The 21,118-nt window shown below is 39.1% G+C and overlaps 1 protein-coding gene across 3 annotated transcripts in view; it reads left to right on the top strand.

The window, feature by feature from the left end:
- Positions 1–514: 514 nt before the first annotated feature.
- The window catches only part of LOC131591392 (N-acetylglucosamine-1-phosphotransferase subunits alpha/beta-like), a 37,790-nt gene continuing 17,186 nt past the window's right edge, over positions 515–21,118 (top strand). For all 3 annotated transcript variants that reach the window (XR_009280352.1, XM_058862021.1, XM_058862022.1), the window contains exons 1-8: positions 515–658; positions 4,676–4,761; positions 9,669–9,788; positions 11,411–11,452; positions 12,197–12,402; positions 13,093–13,157; positions 13,340–13,474; positions 19,338–19,499. Coding sequence is in view for 2 of the 3 variants with exons in the window: in XM_058862021.1 (XP_058718004.1) it covers positions 542–658; positions 4,676–4,761; positions 9,669–9,788; positions 11,411–11,452; positions 12,197–12,402; positions 13,093–13,157; positions 13,340–13,474; positions 19,338–19,499 (933 nt within the window). In the remaining variant the exon portion in view is untranslated. The remainder of the gene's footprint in view (positions 659–4,675; positions 4,762–9,668; positions 9,789–11,410; positions 11,453–12,196; positions 12,403–13,092; positions 13,158–13,339; positions 13,475–19,337; positions 19,500–21,118) is intronic.

Below are 21,118 nucleotides of genomic sequence, written 5' to 3'. Positions count from 1 at the left end.
CTCGCAGGCCTCTGGCACCCCATCATTCTGCTCTGGCCACCAGCGGTGCTTCCGCCTGATCAGTGTTTGACAGTGGCCATAACAACAGCGTCCGTCCCATGCAGGTGGCTGAACTTCATGGCACAATCCGGCGTGTGCTGTCAGCTACTGGTCGCGAACTAGTTTCTTGTTGCGTTTTTTCCTCAAGAGCTGCTCTTGAAGGACTCCATCAGTAACTCTCTCTAGCTTGCTGATTCCCGTTCCATGCACCTCATTTCTGTGCCGTAACACGCACCGACTGTTCAAATGAAATCTCAGCACGCAGCTCGGCTGTATCTGTGCGCTGTCCGCAAACCCTCGGCGATGGCAACACCCAACTCGCCGCCCCCGTGAGGGCCGGGAGCGCCTCTCCCTCAGCGCGGCCCCTCGGCCACCGCCAGGCGGCGCCGGGCGCTGCCGGAAGCGGGGCGGGCGCTGGGCCGGGGCCCCGCCCGGCGCAGGCGGCGCGGAGAGCGGGGCCGGGCCGGGTCGGGCCGTGCGGGGCGGCGGCCGCCGGCGGGCCATGCTGCTAAAGCTCCTGCAGCGCCAGACCTATACCTGCCTGTCGCACAGGTATGGGCCCTGCCTCTGCCTCGGGGGCCTCGTCCTCATGATCGTCTCCGCCCTGCAGTTCGGGGAGGTCAGTACGGCGCCGCGCCGGCGCGGCGTGGCTGCCCCCCTTGCCCTGCCCGCCTCCCTCCCTCCGCCGAGCCGAGCGGTACCGGCGGGACAGGCGCAGCCCCGCGGCTGCACGGCCCCGGGGGGATCTGGGGCTGTTTTTCCTCTGGGAGCCGGGTAGTTGTGTTGTCCCGCGAGCAGCCAGGTCCCTCTCCGGGCGCCTTGCGGCTGAGGGTCCCGCCCCTCGCGGCGCCGTGTGCCCCGTTCCGTGCCGCAGGCCCGCCGTGCCCGCGGGGACGGGCCGGCTCCGGCCGCATCCCGGAGCGCAGCCCCGGCCGCTGCCGCTCCCCGGGCCGCCCGGGCCGCACCTGTTGGGCTGCGGGGAGCGCCGGCGCGCTGGGTGTCCCCTCGGGGGGTGAGCTGAGCTCTGACAGGTGACAATGCCGCTGCTGTTTGCTGCTCTTGGGCAGTTCTTTTCCACTTCCCTCATCAGGTGACTTATTAGTGCTGTGTTTTTGTTTTGAGTCTTTTAAAGCCTGTGCTGGATGTCACCTTCGCATGTCGACTGGGAGTGACAGAATCTTTCCCCTCTCCGGAGTTTAAGGAGTTAAATGCATCCTCCCTCCAAGCTGCGCAGCAGAGTCTGCTTTGCTCGATACGTGTTACTTAGTTCGCTCGCATTATTTTGTAAATGATGCAATGTAATTGCACTTTTTCTAGATACGATTTTACACGGATGTGTTGAATGTTTAAATCTTCATTTCACATTGTCCTATCGGTTTGGTAAGTCGTCAGTGAAGGGATCTGGAGAGGAGTAAAGGAATCCTACTTCAGTGCAGTGTTTGCTCATGTAGTGAGGAATCAGGGAAATGAAGTATTTTTGTCAGTCTGAAAGGATGGCAGTGCTCAATACAAACAGACTGCAATTTCGTGATTCCTAAGCTGTTTAATTTTTTTTTTTTCCTTTTCTCTCTTTTCTGTTTTAATTTGATGAGCTCTTTCCGATACAGGGAAAGCAAGACAAGAGCCGTAAGGATTATTATCTGAAAATCCTGCGTGTACCACAATCAAAATTGTATTTTGTGTAATAACACATCTTTGCGTAACATCTCTGCTGTCCTGCAGAGACCACAAGTTCCTGAAACACTTCAAAGCCATCAGCAAATTAAGTAATTGTAAAGTGCATGTGGGCGCCTCTTTGTCCATGATTATCAACTTGGATTGGAAGTTTTCATGGTGCTGTGAAACTGATACAGTTTTGCGTTTCTTTGGAATGGGGACTTAAAACCCAGCTTTAGGATATCATAGAACTTTGAAGGTTTTAAAAATATTTCAGTAGTTGTTTAAGTTATGGCTGATTTTGCTGAGAATCGGTCAAAATCACTGCTCAGATTTTCCTGCTAAAGCTTAGTTTGCTGCTTCTAGCCCTTTAATAGGTACTTGGAAAATTTAGATTCAATTTAGAGAGTGAGCAAAAGAACTGGAGGTTTCATGTAGGAGTAGGTTTTCCAATTTATATGTGAAGAAAAAAGAAAAGTGACCAGTAATGTTTGTTTGTTTGTTTTTAAAAAAAAAGCTGAAAAACACCAATGAAACACCTGTGCGCACTTTTTTATTATTTTTATTTTTTCTTTTCAAGGCTGGTAGATAAGCCTGGTGAGAGATGTTTGCATGCATCTTGCTTTTTACCTTTGTATTTTGGTAAACAGTTGTAGTTCAGTAACTTAGGAGAGACAAGGCTTGTGAGAATGAGCACTCTTAGACCTCTTACAGCTATCGTGGGAATGGAAAATGCTTCTTTTCTTCAGTACAGACTCTGCAAGGCAGCAACTAATAAAATCTATGAAGCTGTTTGGAAAATGAAACCAAGAAATCTTTCTAGACATTAACAGCTTAACCACTTTTAGCCATCTGTGGGAAACTCGAGCGATAAAAAGCAGCGTGAGGCAGTGCTTATCAGACCCTGCTGTCTGAACAGCGTTTGCAGTTCTGCTTTTCCCCACCCCCAGAGCCAGCTTTTCTTTGTTGTAGTAGGCAAAATTAGGTCTGATTTCTTAGATTCATGCTAATACCAGTATTACTGGTGGAGTAAAAATGGATGGTTAGGGCAAATAATTTGAGATTGGTCATGATGTTCTCACAGCCAGAAGCTGCAATTTAGCTTCATTTGAAGGAAAACCTTGAGTTCAATGAAATAATGGGGCATTGAACATGAGTGAGCAATATTTCTGCAAAAACATGCAGGGTAGCCAGGTCTGGGTCAGTGCTGTTCCCTGTTTGTAAGATGAGCTTCAAGTATTAGGGCAGTTTGGTTATAAACTCTTCTTGGCCATCCTTCTGTAGTTGATAACCGAACATGCCAGAGCTGCTGTTACTATGTCTGATACAGTATCTCTGAATAGGTGGTGTCTCTCCTCTTGATTTTAGTATTCCCCTGGTGGTTTTATAATACCAGTATGTGAAGTTGAAGCAAAACAGCCTCCAGGCATTATTGCACGGTGCATAATGTCAGGAGGAAACAGTTGCAGGGAAAAACTGTATCGGGTAGGAAGCGTTCTTAACTTTGTTCCTTAGTGTGTTCCTAAGTCCTCTTCTTTTTGGCTATAGTTATGCAAAAGGCAAAGAGAAAGGCTGGAATGGTTAATGTTCTTCTGGAGAGACATATTATTCATATAATATATTCTTACTCAAATACTTCTGTATTTCTTCTAGACACAGATCAGTCACAATGTTTCTATTCATAATTATCAGTAGGAGCAAATGTTTCCACGTGGATATGAACTTCCAGTCTGTACTGTATTAAACCTGACATTTAGCAGAAGAACTTAATGACTTGTGCATAAAAAAAAGCCTAATAGCATGTTTTTTAAAGACAATTCCTGACCTTGATATTTAAGAGAGGAGATTTTTATGCCTACCTGGGCAATCTGTGTCTTTTGTGTGAGGGGAATGGAAGTGTGCTGATGTGATCCTGGTTCCATGCATCTCTGGCAGGAATTGCGTGTGTGCTCTTGTCACCCAGGCACATGATGGAGCTTCCCTGCTCTGTGGAAGGCTTTAATGTGCTTTAGTGGCAATGAGGGTAGAGGGATGTGTAGACTCCTAAGAAGGAGGACAGTTTGTGTATGGTTTTGAAGGTGACCTTAGAGAAATGGTGTATTTCATAGTTCCCACAACAGCGATAATAACATTTAAATCTAGGGAGAGTGTTGTAAAGTAAATGCTTTAAGTGCTATGCTTTCCTGGTTTTCTTTCATTTTGTTTTGTTTTCGTTTGTTTGTTTTGGATTTTTTTCCCCTTTCCAATACATACACATATGTACTTATCCCAGTAAATAAAGCCAACATGACTTCAACTCTGAAACAGCACAAAATGCCACTGTAGTTTCAAGGTTGGACTTTCACTGTAAAAGATGTCATAAGAAGTTTATCTCAGAGAACCTTTATGTTTTATATTACTTCTGTCTCAGAATGTTTGGACTACTTTGTTATGTCAAAACATAGTTACCACTTTTAGAGTTGAAAAATTGTGTTGTTTGCTTTTTTCCTGGCTGTTTGTTTGCAAAGCTCAGATTTTGGAGGTATGTATACTTTAGTATATCCTGTACGAGAATATAAAAAGATGAGCAAAATTGTGCAGGGGTGTATGTGCCTGCTAAGGGTTTTCTGCTTGTACTGAAGTATATTTGATTTAGGTCTCAGTTTTGGGAAAACATTCCTGAATTTTTAAATGCTAAGAAGCAAGAGAGAGGTGACCTAAGTAAAAAGTAGCTTAAAAAGAGTGTGCATAAGTCATGAAATCCTTTGTTGCAGGGAAAAGCAACAATTTGTTTAAATTAAGTATGCTCTTCAGTTCTGGGTCTGATTGCTGTCTCAGTATTGTAATTTAGTTGGGATTATGGTCTGCTCAGTTGTTCATTAATACATAATGCATCGATTTGAATGAAATTAGTTGTGGTTAAAAATTTCAAAAGGTGAAAATTAAGTGTCTAGCTTTAGAAAGTAGAGACATCAAGTGGTTTTGGGTTTTTTCTTTGCAGGTTGTCTTGGAGTGGAGTAGAGACCAGTATCATGTTATGTTTGATTCATACAGAGACAACGTCGCTGGCAAATCATTTCAGAATCGGTGAGCTTTGCCTACACTTGACACTATTGCACATTTTACTTTCTAATTAAATATTTAAATAAAATATATTAGTTGAAGTAACATACTGTTGAGTAAAACCTTATTGTATGGGCTCTAAATCTGCAGCAAATTTTAAGTTTAGTGAGTGTTTAGTTAGTGCATAATCTCCCAGTTTGGAACATTGGCTCTAGTCATGTAATAAATTTGCATTTTAAATGTGTTTAATTCATCCAGTCTCTAATGAAGCATCAAAATGGTGACAATGTTAACAATGAAGGGAGGCCATGACATGTTTTCCGGGTGAAGGTAGGAAGACATAAATACTCTTCCGATGTGCTTAACATTTCAATATTCAATGTTTTGAGGAGTTATTTTTAAGTTACCTTATGTTTTCTGTGATGTCTTATGAGGATTATTATTTAGCAGAGAAGTCACAAAGCTAGTAATAAGCTTTTAGAAGCTGAGTGCATGGGAGAATCTCTCACAGCAAGTTGGAAACCAAAACATATGGGCCATTTATTTCAGTTGTGCTAACTGCTGCATGACTTCCTATGGTTTCATCGTTCAATAGCCATGGGGTCTGTTGCTCAGGGAACAAGTGGACTGAGTTGGTAGGTGGAAGAAAGCTACTAAGAGCTGACTCTTAATATCGATACACTTGACTGATAGAAACTAACCCTGAAAGCAGAAAGTTTAATCTGCCTTGAGGTTTGTTGCGTCATGGAACAGTAGAAATGATCAGATCAATTTGTCACGCTTTAGTTGGTGTGAGATAACTCTGTAAAATGCATTGCATGGTGTTGGTGAATACTAGGAACTTTTATAGTCTCTTCTCCTATTCCTTTTCCCCATTTTCCAATGGATGACAGATAAAAGCAGTGATGCAGCTCATATGAATGAATAGCTTAATGTTTACATATTTTAGCAGTACTGCAGTGAAACATGGCAGTTTGGTCCTGTCACTACTAAAATGCCTGACTTTGTGATAATTAACTGGAGAGTTTTTATAAAACATTTTCTGAAACAAAATCACAAATCTTACTCTTGTGGTGTAGATACAGTCAGTTCCCATTTCTGCAGTGTTTCCTTACTTCATTTGGGTTGTGTAAAGCACTCCTTTGCTAGCTTTCTTTTCTGGGGACTGTGAGCAAAACATCCAGTGCCTGGTGAGGAACTATTGGCTGCCTGAGCAAAAGCTTAAGGTTTTCATTATGGGTGCTTAAATTACTCCAGTTCACCCATATGCCTTAAACAGTCTTATGTCAGGAGTAACAGGGAAGTTTTCTGTGTAACAGGGAAGTTTGCTGTGATATTTGTGTGCAGCTATCAACTTCCTCTAAAAATTCAGACCAACAAGAAGTGCTTGTGAAGGCATACTTTTAGGCATATGTTAACTTTTAGACGTCCCTTGTCAGGGGTTCAATTAATTTTTGTTATCAAACTTCACAAATGCAGAAATGGACCCTGTCTTGCAGCAGGCATTTGCATCAGTAGTGGTTTGGTGGAGTTTTTTAGGCTGATGTCAATGCAACATAAAGAGCTACACGTAAACTTAGGACTTGCAGATTGAATCTAGCTTGTCCAGTGATTTTAATCAGTTCCTATTTTAGTGCTAGAGAAAAACATTCAGAATTCAACAACAACAGAATTCCTGTTCAGGAGAACAGGATGCTTGTTGGTTAGAAAATTAAGCAGGTGTACTGCTTTGTGGAAAGTAAAAGCTGCATGGCCTTTGGGAAATATCAGTGGGCCTTCAATTGAATTTGAGTTGTGTTTTTCTCTAGGAGCTTCACATGTAAAATTCTCTGTTCTTTCCATAAAAGTTGTTAACTTTTATGTGGACAACCTCCTTATGATGATAAACTCAAAAGTCTCATCACAAAAAACCAGGAACAGCTGAGTTACTGTTAGTGCATAGTTACAGAGCTGGAAAAGGCAGGAGGGCTGGGATGTTTACTATGAGCAGCTTGGACTTCTCTTGTTCATAAAGAGGCTCAGCAAGGTTGGAGATCACCATGTGGTAACTTGGGAGAGATCCAAAGTCTGCTATACTCCTCCAGCAGCAGTGGATGTTGAGACAAAAGTTTGTCTTCTACCTGCAAACTCAGCTGTGATGATGGTTCTCTTATGTAAACACATCATGGGCGTGGGAAGTTGCTGCCAGCAAGTGTTCCCCTGTCCGGGGGACTGGTAGCTCTGGTTTTGTCTTCAAGCAGGATCCTATGGACATTTTTCGATTTTTAAGTAAAAATGGATACATTTTGTCAAGAGAAAAATATAGAAACCACAATTAGTTGTTTGGGAGTCTCCAAGGAATTTTCCAAAGTGATGATTTTCTGTAAAAATGTGTTAGGATAATTCCCACTTGAAATCAAATCACATTTTCAAGTCACATCTGTTAGTTACCCAAAAGTTAGTCATGTCAAAAAGGGGAAATAGCTGATTAGAATGGTGGCTGTATTTAGTAAATTAACTCAGGTCATCTTGGGCTTAACCCGTCTGCCAGATTGGTGTTTCTGATGACGACCAAATGTATAAATGCATATGAAGGAAACACAAGTACAGAATTTGAGAGAGAGTTTTTGAGCTTCTCTGAACTTCAACAATCTGCAAAAGACTCCAAATAGTTAAAATAGTATTTGAGAACAGTACTGCTGAAGTGTAGTATCTGTTCCTTTTAATTTTAAACCATTTTACAGCAAAATTCCAATACATACTTCTGAAAATACAAATTCTCAGTGTACTTTAGGAAGCCATGAAACCGGCCAGAAAGGTACAGTTTTAACAGAGTTACTTGGCTTAATTGGAAACAACAAATTGACATAGCAATAAGGTATGATAGATACCTTAAGGTAATGGGATATCTGATTTTTATTCTTATGTTTGGGAAATATTACTTTCTGAAACAGTGTCTGCTGTAAACGTGCATTAAGGAAATTTATTATTTGCATAAATTTTAAGCAGTTAGTCTCATGGATCTGCAAAAAATTCCCTTTCTTGTACTGGTCTGCTCTATTGCTACTGGTAATGAAGAATGAACTTACCATGCCAGGGTTAATGAATTGACTTGCCTGCATCTGACCAAAAATGCTTTTCCTCTGTGGCATTTACTGGCTTTTGGCTGTATGTGGCATAGTGTAGGAAATTACACAGATATATGTGCTACCGCACATATGTATGCACACACTTTTAGGAAATGGTGAAACAGAGAAAGGCTTCACAGAAGTCAAAATTGCCTCATACCATAGAAAGAGTCAGAGTTCTTTTGGACATACTGTTCTTCAATGAAGCCTGGGCGAATAAGCTCTGGACTTTGCCCAGAAAGCTGAAGGTTGGTAATTTTTGAAATCCACTGACTTGAGTCAGGTGCTTCCACCTAGAACACTCCTTTCTGAGCTGTAGCATTCCAGGGACTTTTAAACAAGTAATTTAATTGAGCACAACAAATGTAGAAAAATGGAAGAAAAAATGTAGAAAAGCTGGAAGAGCTCCTGCCATTGAATTTCTACTCCTCTGGAGGACGTTTTAGTTCAAAATTTGCCTTGTCAATGAACCAGAAGTTAGTTATCTCTATAATTGAATGTATATAATAAATAATTGAATATAATATAATTGAATAGAAGGGTAATTGTATTCAGTAAATTGACTTTCTTTAGATAGAAGGGTAGTCTCCTGCAGATGTGAGAGACTTTCTGGGTGGTGCTACTGGGGAAGGCAGCACTCCTGCTGAGATGTTCAGATTGTGTCAGAATGCCCCACCATTGTCCTCTGAGTGTTACAGCTCAGTTAGGAGCAGCGGTAGATTGAGTACGAAATGTTCCTGCCCATTGTGCTGTGATGAGCTACTGGCTGACCTTTTACCAAATTTTGTGCTTCAGATGTTGAGTCTGAGCCAGTAGAAAATGAAGCTGAATACAAGCTCTCTGCATGGCATGCTGTGCAAGGGCAGGTGGACAAAACACCTGCCTGTAAACTCAGTCTCTCTTTGAATGCTTTTGGAAAGATGCAGTGGATGGAGAGGAAACATCGAACCTCTCTAATGCTGAGATCCATGGGGTCACAGGATGATGTTTTCTGATGTTTGCTAGGCCATCTACAGTTTAGGAAGGTATTAAATAGCTTGACACTGGAACTTTCGAAAATAATAATTGGGGTATCCTCCTGCTATATGGGACTCAGATTCACCGATGGCAGTAACCTGGAGTACCTGCAGACACAATGCTGTGGGCCTTGGAGAGGAGATTATCATAAAAAAAATAGGAAAAAGATACCCAAACACCTTCCTCCTGCCTTATGCATGCTAGGAAATCATTAACTTTACAGAAACAGCTCCAGGATATTCAGTTGTGTCAATAATTAATTTGTCTGCCATATCTAGAGCCTGAATTCATATACCCAAATTAGGCTGTTGTTTCATTAAATGCCCTGTTTATATAATTTAAGAAACATTCCTAGGATAGAGATCTGGTCCTGCTGAGATCTTATTGGCTCTTTGCAATCAAACAACAGCAAATATGATTTAAATTATGCTTCATGCTGTCCTGTCTGAAGTAGTTGGTGAATTAAGAATGTGCTCAGGTCTCTGTACTGACTTGAAAATATTTGATAGGTTTGAAGAAGGTGTGTAATGAGTTTGAGTCAGTGAAATTTAAAGCATAAAGTTAAGATTTCCTTTAGTCACTGAACGGTTAAAACCACTTTTTAAAGTCCTTTTGGTTGATGTCTATGCTGTTTTGTCAAAGGCTTGTGTATAATTAAGACATGATATATATAGCTAAAGTCTTTTTGCTTTGTCTTGTTTGCAGCCCAGACACCAAGCATTTCTGTTGTTAGACTATTGTGGAATGCCACAAACACTTGTAATGTAATATTTAACAGCTCATGTAGCTTTCCTTTGAATTATGTAGGCTTTGTTTACCCATGCCAATTGATGTGGTGTATACCTGGGTGAACGGCACAGATGTGGAACTGATCAAAGAATTGCAACAGGTCAGGGAACAGATGGAGGAAGAACAGAAAATAATGAGGTAATAATCTTAGCTATTTTTCCCTTTAACTGACAGAAGCAATCTAATGCTGTACTAGTTTTCTTTGTTGTTATTTTTTCCCATGTTACTCAACATGAAAATTAAAAGCACATTTTCTCGCTTCTTCATTTGATTATTCCTAAAACCTTGTTTCAGTTCTACTTTTAGCTGTCAAGTACTGTCTAATTAGAAAATTGTTTAAGATAAGCAGAATAATTAAGGCTGTTCTGTCATGAATTTGTAAAATGCCATGTGGAAATATACATTGTATATGTAATTTTGTATTGGTTTCTATAGCAGTTTGTAAATAATAACAATAATAAAACTATGCCTCACATATATAACCTCTCTTCATCACTTTTTTCTCGTCCCATCCCCCTGGTGTTTCTTTTTATAATAGGCTTCATAAAATCCTAAGCATGTTTTAAGTTCTTGTTTTTAGATTAGTTACATTCATAGTCTTGAAAATACTGAAAATGAGAAGTGGGAAAATAATTTATGCATGTTATAAAGGTATGAGTTGGCCTTTATCTAAGGAAGCAAAGACATGTATTACTGCATTTGTTGTAGATTGTTCTATAGAGTTCTGCAAAGTTACTGATCTAAGTCTTCAAACACAGGCTGCTGCCTTGGATTATGTCTTGTAACCATTGATTTAGTTTTTGATAGGCAGCTCTGCCCACATGATCTGTTTTGGCCAGTAAATATGCTAAATGGAAGGACAAGTCTGTATATTAAGGGTTATAATAATTTAGTTCAGAAAAATGAGAAGTCCACGTGGATTGGTCTGATTTTTGGCATGCTGTGTATTGCAGTTTAAGTACATCTGACAATATGATCTCAGGGGAAATTCTTGATCTTTTCTTTGTTACCTAAACACTGGAAATGTTAGAACTTTAAATTCATTTACCTTAAACATAAGCAGTCTCTGCTTTGAAAAGATTCCAAATTTGTGCTAATATTTTCCTAGATGTTCATATAGCTAATATTAGTGGGTTTAGCTTTGTCATCACTTATGCTGTGATTCCTGTTTCAGGAAGGGAAAACACAGCTTTTTTTTTCCATAACACTGATTTGGAAAATTGAGTCTAAGCTTATGAATAAGACTGGTGTCTATACCATGTTTGCTATCTACAGGAACACCTGCTTCCCCCCACTGTAGATAATTTTTTTCATGTCCTTTGAAATCAGTGGGCACTGCTATAAAAAGAGCAGTTTCATAGACCTTATCAGAATATTTATGTTAGACAAAACAATCAAGTCAACCTAGTTTCAGGTCACTTCATCCTGGTTCCTTACCAGTGTTTTTCACATCAACATTGCTTTTTTTTAAGTAACCTAATAATAACCTCATAAATTCCTGGTAGCAGAAAGGGTTCTGCTGCCACAATTCTCAGCATGGCCATGAATCTTTGAGCTCCACATGGCACATGAGCAGTGAAGGGTACGTGTCAGTCTGTGCTCGCCTTGGCAAGGCCAATGGCAAGGCCTTGGCAGCTTTTTATCTGGGTTATTGGTGATTAGAAAACATGTCCCTGACTCAATTAACAATTTGAAATTAGACTCACTTCCTTACAGTCAATTCAGTGTTATTTAATATCCTTTTTTTAACTTTGTAATAGGGAAATCCTAGGAAAGAATGCAACAGAACCAACAAAGAAGAGGTGAGTTTGGGGTATTTTTGGGTGTAAATTGGGATAAATGATACTCTACTCATTGTTAGCTGAAAGCAGATGCTGGTTGGGGGGCTGGTTTGGTTTTCTATAGCCTTTGCAGGCTTTCCTATGTTACTTGAAGAGCTGATAGCATGATAATACATGTGCTGAATACAAGTAATGTTGTTGTGACGTATATGAACAAGATTCTTAAAACATAGCAATTTCTGGAGTTTTGAATGTGTGTGCCTGTCACTGTTTAGGGTTAGTTCCTGTTCTGAGTATGAAAAAAAATTTCACATTTTGAATCATAAAGCTCCAGGTACATAATATGCTTTAAAAATTCAATGTTGCTTTCACCTGCCATTTGTATATGTGGCACTGCAAGTAATTTGCTGTAGAGGGTCCATGCCTCTTGTGACTCTGCTGTCGAAGCAGCAGGACCAGGTCTGTCTCAGTCATTTGGCTTGGTCCTTTTGTTATATAGAGATTTTTATAAGGTCTTTTCTGTGGGCGGACTTGCAAATCTTGGAAACTTTTGAAAAAACAATTGTGGAAACGAACTAAACACTACCAGTCAGATATTTGCCTTCTGCAGGAAAATAAGCATGCTCTTCAATAGTTTCCCCTTGCCTCAGCAAATGTTAAAAATAATTAATCAGATTTTAGGAAAACTTTTCTCATTGCATCCAAGCCTGATTTTTATCTTAAATTTTTAGTGGTGTTAAATATGCCTATGGTATTTTGCTGTAGTGAGAAGCAGCTGGAGTGTTTGCTGACACACTGCATCAAAGTGCCCATGCTTGTCCTGGATCCTGCACTGCCTGCCAACGTCACACTGAAAGACCTGCTGTCCATTCATCCTGCTTTACAAGCTGCTAACAATATGTTCTTTGTAGCAAAACCAAAAAATCCTTCCACCAATGTGACTGTAATTGTTTTTGATAGCCCAAAGGACGGTAAGAAGCTCTTTGTTGGATTCCATCCAGTTTTCTAGAGCAAGTTTTAAGCTGCTGTGAATTAGTTTTGGGGTTGTTTTGGATTTTTTTCTCCAGTACTGACTTCAGTGCTGATTTTCTGTTTGACTTTAGCAAGTCATTCAGTGTCTTTCTTGCCCTCAAACTGTTTCTCTAAATGATGACATTAATGATACTGTTTGCTTACCTCCCAGACAACTGATTACAGATGATTAGAGTTCTGTGCTTTAAAAAGCTATTGCAAAACAGGTTTGATATCTGAGTATCAGTGTTGCTCAGATAATCTCAAGAGGCTGAGGTTAAGACTGAGGACGATTAGTTTTAGAAATCCTCTTTTAATTGCTAGTCTAGTGAAGTCTAGTTTGAGTAATGTGCAGTAAGTTCTGCCTTTGTTCAAAGGATTGACTACTGTAAAACAAAATTACTCATGTGTTTAACATCTTAGGTCTCAGAGCAGGTATGAGTTTCATATTTTGTTTAATATGACCACTAGTCCAACCACTGTTCTTTATTTTACCACCAAGAATTATCTATTATTTATAAAGACAACTTTTCACACTATAAATACTCAAATATTTTAATTTGTGAAGGTATTTCTTGGTTACTCCAATAGAGAAAAGAAGTGACTCTATACTGGAAGAAGTTTTTGATTTGCAATTTTATGTATTCTAGTTGAAGCTGCCCATTCTGGAATGTTAAAAGACAACAGCAGACATATAGTATGGAGGGGTTACTTGGTATGTACTTTTACAATTTGTTGATTAGCTTTTGAATGTGTTAAACATTTTGTACATTTTTAGAAAGTTTCTTTGCTATTCTCTTTCCATAACTCACATGTAGTAAAAAGTAAAGCTTTCAGAGCAACCCTTATTAGTAGGTGAATTATTCTACCTTTAAACCTGTTTTCTTGTTTTTTTAGACTACAGACAAAGAAGTTCCAGGTCTGGTATTAATGCAAGACTTGGCCTTTCTTAGTGGATTTCCAGCTACATTCAAAGAAACAAACCAGTTACGAACAAAACTGCCAGAGAGCCTGGCCTCTAAAGTAAAACTGGTAAGGCTCTGGAGGAAAGAGTGCCTTAGTTGTACTGGTCTTTTGGAATGGCTCAGGTATGGAATCTCACCCACCTAGGAGACTTAGGGTATTTCTGAGAGTAATCTGGGGGTTTTTTTGTGATTCTTTCCTGAGTAGTGAAGGGTAGAAAACAGTGACTCAAAGAGTTGCCTGCAAAAGACCAATTGTCCATTCTGTGACTGCAAGTTCTTACTTAGGCATTACATTTGCTAGCCTGCAGCTGATTAAAAGTCAGTCTTATCAGTTTCTCTCAGCCATTTGCTGGAGGCTGTTTTCTTGCTGTAGAATTCTAGATCACTGGCTTGTTTAATGTGACAGAATTTTGTTTATGTAGCTTCTTAGTTTTTTTCTTCCCTCTTAGCTTTCTTAACAGTAACAGCAATAAATGCTGTGCTTCTCTCTGCCACATGCTCTGTAGGGTCTTAAGCAAGTTGCACTTTGGCTGACCCAGCTGCAAGGCAACAGAAAACAACTTGTGTGACTGCCGTTTAGTGCCTTCTGTTCTCCCCTGCTGTTTGGACACCTGTTAAAGTTACAGTCAGGTTTAACAGATCAGGTGAAAGTTTAAGAAGTTTGTTAAAAGCATGGGCTTTTGTACTGGAGATGTGATTCATGGGGTGAAAAGGATTGAGGCCAAGGAGTTTGTGGAGGAGAAGGAGTTAGCAGGGATAACGGGATGGCAATCCATAGATAATTTGTTTTCATTAGTCTGATGTTCACCTGTAATATGGGCTAATTCACTTTGCAGCTTGTTCTTGGTGCTCAAATGAGCATGAGGTCCTTTTCCCCTTTAGTTTTTTTTTCTTTTGGTAAGCTGGGCTAACAGCTTGTGTACTCTGTTGTAGAAATTATCTTGTGTAATTCCTTTCATAGACTGGTCACACTCTAACACAATGCAATCTGAAATTCTTCTTTCTTGTCTCAACTTGTATTAGCTGACTTGGAGCTTTGCTAATGGCAGAAACCTTGCAAAGTAAACACTTTTATACCTCTCTTCCTGCATGTCCTAAAACAGATTAATAAAGACAGTTTTTAAGCACTTAAATAGATACTTTCTTTTGCTTTTGCATCTCTAGTGTTAACAGCAGTTAAATAGCAGTGGATATTCATATGGCTCATTGCTGTCCAGATGAACATAAAGGCTGCATCTCTGGGGTGTCTTGGATATGTTTCCCATCTCCTTGTGTGTCTTTATGGAAGTGGCATCTCGTGCCTATTATCTTTCTGTATGATTTTTCCTTACCCTGTCTTGCTTGTGTTTTTTAGTCATCGGTCATGTGTCATCTATTTGTGCTGATTCCCTTTTCCTTGGTGTGTTATCTGTGTGTAAACATTGCCACTGTGGTTGTTCTTAAGAGCTCCTCTTCCGCAGTTTGGTTAGGCAGATCTATATCTTTGTGAACACAATTTTTTCTCAGGTATCCACAACACTCTGTGGTTTCCAGTCATCTTTGCTGTCTGTGTTTCTTTTCCTGGTGGAGGATGCTTTAGAGCAATTAAATCTGGATTATAATACCCTGTGTGGTCATAGCAGTGAATTCTTTCCCAACCAGTCCTCTCTTCTTGATAACAGCAATTCATATACTCATATATGATAACAGAATTTCATATATATTGTGAATGTAAGAATTGTTTTATTTTCATGCATAAAGGTTTTTACATCAAGTGTGGATGGGGTTATTTCTATAGAAGCCTTTGTTGAGTTCTCAGCTCAGAGCCAGTTATTCTTTCAATGGATATGGTAGGTAGGCAGTAATGGAAAACACAGCCAAGTGTGGTTTTCTTCTTACCAAAGGGAGATACTAGGTTCATGATACAATTAAGTAGGAAAAAGGTTGATTATTTACAGTCTCCACTGACATTTGCAGCAATTCCTCCATTGTTACCATTTCTGGAATCTCTGAAGTGGTGTGAGATGCTTGGTGGAGAGGAAGAAAGTTGCACCTGAGCTTGGAACTAGACTTGCATCTCTTAGACACCTTCTGATGTTTAATAGGTTTCTGTATGTTTTAAGTGGCTGTTTCTTACTTCAACACCACAAGTAAAGAAATAATAATAAGAACTTTGAACAATGCTGCTGTAAGAAAGGTGAGAAAGGGAGGAGTTTTAGTTATCGGTGCATTTGTATTGTATATTGATAATGCTGTTTTGGTTGAATTGCTTTAGTTTGGTTGAAATAACTTTTAAATCCAAGGAAGACCAAAAATTGTTCATATAGACCAGATAGTTCCTCTAAAAATCTGAATGTCTGAGCTCAACTAGAGGTAAATAAAATGTGAAGATTCATGATACAATGGATCTATTTTCCAGGTATATATTATATCTGTTAGAGTCTACTGATTTTCCGTACTTATGGCCATTGCTGTAATGAAATGATAGGAGAGTTTATTTCAAGATGAAAGTTGGGCAGCAATGTGTCTGCTGGTCACATTTGTTGTTGTAGGTCGTGTGTTATGGCAGATGAAGTTGAAAGTGATATTTGACAGCTTTTTATCGTCCATGTATTCTTAACCAAGTGTTAGAAAGCCACTAGATGGAGGTGTTACTCTGGTTGTGCAGCTGATGGCTGCTGAACTGTTTCTTTAAGGGTTCCAAAGACCTCACCTTGGACCTACATGTGAAAAACAACTGAATATTTCATTTTCACTTCCCCCCTGTCCCCCACCTTGACTTAATTTCTAAAGGAGACTATTATTCAGCCTAAAGAGATGATTGTAACTTAAAAACTGCATTTGTTTAAGGACTTGATTTGTTTGATTTTGGATTTTTTGAGGCTGTCATGCTAACAGGTTTTCACTGAAATTGTACACAATAGTGAAAATTTTTGGAGAAAATTGATTTTTCCTTCAAGATTTAATATCCTGATTGTTTCAAGGACATCTAGGAGCTTGTAGATCTCCCTCTTTGCAAAATATCATCTCCTTTAATTCACATGCACACATACATACATGATATAGACAAGTTATGTTAGAAACTTAGGGATGTCTTAATGACCATGTCTTAATAATGGAAGTAAATCCACATGGGAAACTGCAGGCACAGTGATAGTGAGTGTTTGCTGTCCTCACTGGAGTTTGGGAGGGTCTGGCATTCTTACTGCTGTTCATCGATGTTCCTGGAGCAAACAGGTGGCTCCAGTGGATGGTCTTATGATCACACAGATGTAGCAAAATGGCTTTGTAGGAAAAAGCCCTAAGGCATTGCATTAGTTTTGAGTCAGAAATGACCCTCATACTATGCCATCTTATAAAGGTCACTTGAGACATTTGTAAAGACAGCAGTGTTTTATATTTGTAAAGCTTTTTGTAACTCTTCACAGCATATGCTTCCTTTCCCTTGCTATGTAGGCATATGAGTGTTCCCAATATCCATATTGGAGTGGAAAAAGGGGAGCTTCTTATTTCTTAATAATCAGCTTTGGTCATTAAGAAGATAAGGTATAATAATTTAAGGACTGGTTAGGAATCTAAGTCCCACCTCAGAAAAAAAAAGTGTCCTTGAGGCCTCTTGAGAAAGTGGAAATGAAGGTATTTACTTCTGCATGGGGTGTCTGAGCTCATCTGGCTCCTAGTAAGCTGGAAGTGAAACATGCTGACTCCATGCTGGAGAACCTGCATTTCAAGTTCCCTGGTGGAGATAATGCAGTTTTCCTGTCTTGTTTTCAAGTGTGTGATAAAAACATGTCCCAGTGGTGGTCTGGGTATGTGCCTGCAAGGTGTGTTCTCAGCCCACTTGTGTTAGCAGAGGCTCACCTGGTCACACTGACTCTCTGCATCTACCTTCTTGTTCTTCTGTTCTGATAATACTTTTGGATGGGATGACCTGTTTCAGCAAGATGAAGATGTTCTCTGGAAGGTAATGTTTTAAGGGAATGGCTGGTGGCATCCATCCCTGCAGACAGAGGTTGATACCTGTGGGATGTTAAAAAATCTGCCAGGAGACAATTCCATTTTGAATGTACCAGCAACAAAATCCTTGGAAATTATTAAAGCCTGAAATTTATTAGAATCTAGTTAGTTATTTCACCAGATAATGTCACTGAAGTCTAACTTTATTGATAGCCTGCTTAAGAAAAGACTGGTTCAAAATGTATTACTGGAAGAATACCCACTTTGATGCAATAAAAATGATCCATTCAGTGCAGGGGCTAGCAAAACTCTGATGCTGAGAAATGGAACATGTTTTTCCACTGCTTCCTGTATGTGCTTAGAATATTACAAATTTTAAAAACTACAGCATATGTGCTGTGTTAGTTGGGGGTAAGTGTTTGTAATAAATCTAATTAGGAGTTTGTAGTACAGGTACTTATTTTGCTGAGTTTGGGAGCAAGTTAAAGAGAAACTAAATGTTCTTACATGCTTTCAAAGCTCTAGGATGGTAATATTTTTGGTTTGTTGTATGTATGATTTACAAGACAGATTCTAAGGGACTGTGTGACACTGTTGTATTGCTAAATACAGCACATACCCAGTGCTGGCAGCTTTGCAATCTGTAGCATTTCAATGCTGGTATTTTTGGAGGTTGCTGCCTGCAGTCCGTAACTATACCTCAGCCATTTAGCTACTGAAGCCATCCTTTCCACTCATAAGTTCAGATGATTCCCTGGAAGGTCTGAGATTTATCAGATTTTTCTAATGACAGGCCTCATAAGTCAGATTGAAAGATCTCAAATAGCATATGAGTCAAAGCATCAACAGCTTTAAAATGTCACAAGTGGAACAGCTGGTCTTGCTAAGGGAAGGGCTAGCAGCTCTGGGACAAGTGTTGTTTTAAAATGAACAGAAAGGGTCAGATTTAATAAAAAATAAATAAAACCACTTAAGAGTTATTACGAAGGGAACAGTGATATTTTTGCTTTTTTGGAACATGATTATTCAAATTTGATAGCTTATGAGTTGCATTTACATTGAAAATTTTCTATGTTTCCTGAAGGAGCAAAAATTAAACCAAGCGTCAAATAGATATCAATGATTAACTGTGTTTATTGTTAATTAGACTGTTGAATACATGCACTTGGAAAATCAAAGCACAGTCCTGCTTTTAGCTTGCTTGGCTCTGCTCATCCTACTTTGTATGGTAAACACAACATTTATTGGGTTATGCCATATTCCTAGGGAGCTGCTTTGATGCCCTGTGATCTGTAAACTATACTCACTGTTAGGGTGTGTAGTGCAAGCCCCTGATCCTGTGCATTATGAAATCTGATATACATACAGACTTACTGGTGGCAAGAGATAAAAACAGCAAACAGATCAAACAGTCCACAACTAAGAAATGACCTTAGCAGCCTATTGGCAACCAGCAGTAAGGACTTGGAGACCCACATGGATTAGGTCTGGAGCCTTTTGTATCTCAGATTTCGGAGCTGTAGGTTGAACTAACTGTAAACCATTCTGAACATTTCATGCTTCTGGCAGTGACAATTCATCAGTGCCTTAATTTTCTGGGAAGATCATTCCTTGTTTAAGATGGGAAAGAAAAGGACAAATCTTTCAGTCGTATGATAAAGTGTTAATAAAACATGAATTATGTTATTGGAGTGACAGAGAATGGATGGTGACTTACTATTCATTTACTCCCAAAATATTTAAAACATGTGAAGGTTTACTTTTCCTGGATCATTGTGTAAAGAGACATTTACTTTGCAATGTGAAAATTGAGCGTAATGTTTTGTATCTTTAAATGATTTTTAGTTCCCATTTTACTACTTCTTTTTGTGTTTTTACAAAATTATAGCTCATTAAAAACAGTGCTTACCAGTCATTCTTATAAGTAACTAGTAAAAATAATACAACAAAAAGATGGAAGAGTGCTGCTGGAGTTGTTTTCTCTGTCTGTATAGTTGCAGCTCTATTCAGAAGCCAGCGTGGCTCTCCTGCAACTGAATAACCCCAAGGGTTTCCAAGAACTGAGCAAGCAAGCGAAGAAGAACATGACTATAGATGGGAAAGAATTGACACTTAATCCAGCTTATTTGCTGTGGGACCTCAGCTCTGTCAGCCAGGTGGGTAAATTCTCTTACAGCAGGTAAATGTTACAACATTTCAAAACTGCAAGTAGAGGTGAACTAGTCAATGACAAGGAACATGGGATTTTTCCCAGAAGCTTGGAAGTATTAAGAATCAAATATTTATTAGCTTGTAAGAAAACATCACAAGAATTCTGTCCAGTTCTCAAATCATTGGGAAGAAGGATCGAACAGTGTGATATTTAAATTTTCATGTTCTCTACTAAGTGAAAAATGTTGCCCTCTGCACATGTTTTGATAAAGCTGTGTGCAGTCAAGTCCTTAAAGACTTAACTGATCCTGTCTGTCAGATAAGCAGGCTTCTTGTGTGGGGAAATTGAGGGGTTTTTTTAAAAAACATGGTTATCTTGTTCCCAATACGTTTCTTAGACATGTTTTGCTTTGCAGTGTCATTTATGCTGAGCAAGTGTTAATTGCTTCTTTTTCAAAAATGTTGAAGTCCTGAAATACAGATGTCTGTAAAGAAAGGAGGTTTACTTTAAATGCTTTTGATACGATGAAGAATGTTGGTTTAAGAACAGGAAATTAAATTACAAGGTGTCTGTTTCAAGATAAGATATTCTGTAATCTTGGGGTTTTTCCTCCTGCTGGAATTTAATTTAACAGTAAATGTCAAGTGGTGTGGTTAGTGTGCCCACTCCTGAAAAGCTTGCAGTCTTCGTATCCTGTGACCTGGACTTTTGGAAATTCTTCCTGGTTAATACCAAACCTGAGCTCAAACTTTATATTTCCCCATTTTGAAATTACGGTTTATTTTGTAAACAGGCACCTAGCCAATGTCTGCTGGTGTTGCTAAAATGTTTTCAGTTCCTATTTTGTGAAATTGAAAGCTGTGTTACTGTACATATTAGAAAATGTATGTACATTGTGTAGAATCTGCAGTGAAAATGGTAGTTGTTAAACATTCAACTATTTTCTTGAGTTTTCTGTTTGATCTGGGTTTTAGAAAAGTTCCTTTTATACAGCCTTACTTGGTGGTTTTAGGAGAGATCATTAAGCTCTCATAAATGTGAAAAAGAAACATGTTTCAGTGTCCTAAATGTAATTTTGTTACTTTAACAGTAAGTTTCTAACTGAAACATTTTCTATTTAATAAAAACATAGGGAAACATTTAGCTATTTGATAGTGAATATTAGTCTAAGTTTTCTTAATTTTCTCCTGCTTAAATTCTTTAAAATAATAAAGCAGGGGATAATTAAAGAACAGCTACATCATGACACTTCCATCTATATTAGGTGACATTTATATACAGCTTATGATGCAATATATTTGAAAGGCCCTAGCCTCTTGAAACTGGGTTTCTGAAAGGTGATGTTACTGGTTTGAAATGGAGGGGGGAGTGTTTTTTCTGCTCCATTCTTCAAGAACTTTTTTCAGCATGGGCAGCAGACATCCTAATAATACCAGGTGGTCAGCCAATGAGGTCAGAAGGTTTTATTGTTCACTTTCATAATTTGGAAGAATATGGTTCTTTGTAAGAATAATGGTTATTATTAATATATTTTTTATTTTTGAATGTCTAAATCCTGAAGTACTTATGCACCCATATGCCAAAGCACACTTTCCTTACCTAGCTGGATCAGAACTTTAGTAT

The sequence above is a fragment of the Poecile atricapillus genome, chromosome W (assembly GCF_030490865.1).
Source record: "Poecile atricapillus isolate bPoeAtr1 chromosome W, bPoeAtr1.hap1, whole genome shotgun sequence".
In the NCBI taxonomy this organism is placed as follows: Eukaryota; Metazoa; Chordata; class Aves; order Passeriformes; family Paridae; genus Poecile; species Poecile atricapillus.
The sequence above is the reverse complement of the archived record's forward strand: the minus strand, read 5'-3'. Positions and strand labels throughout refer to the sequence as shown.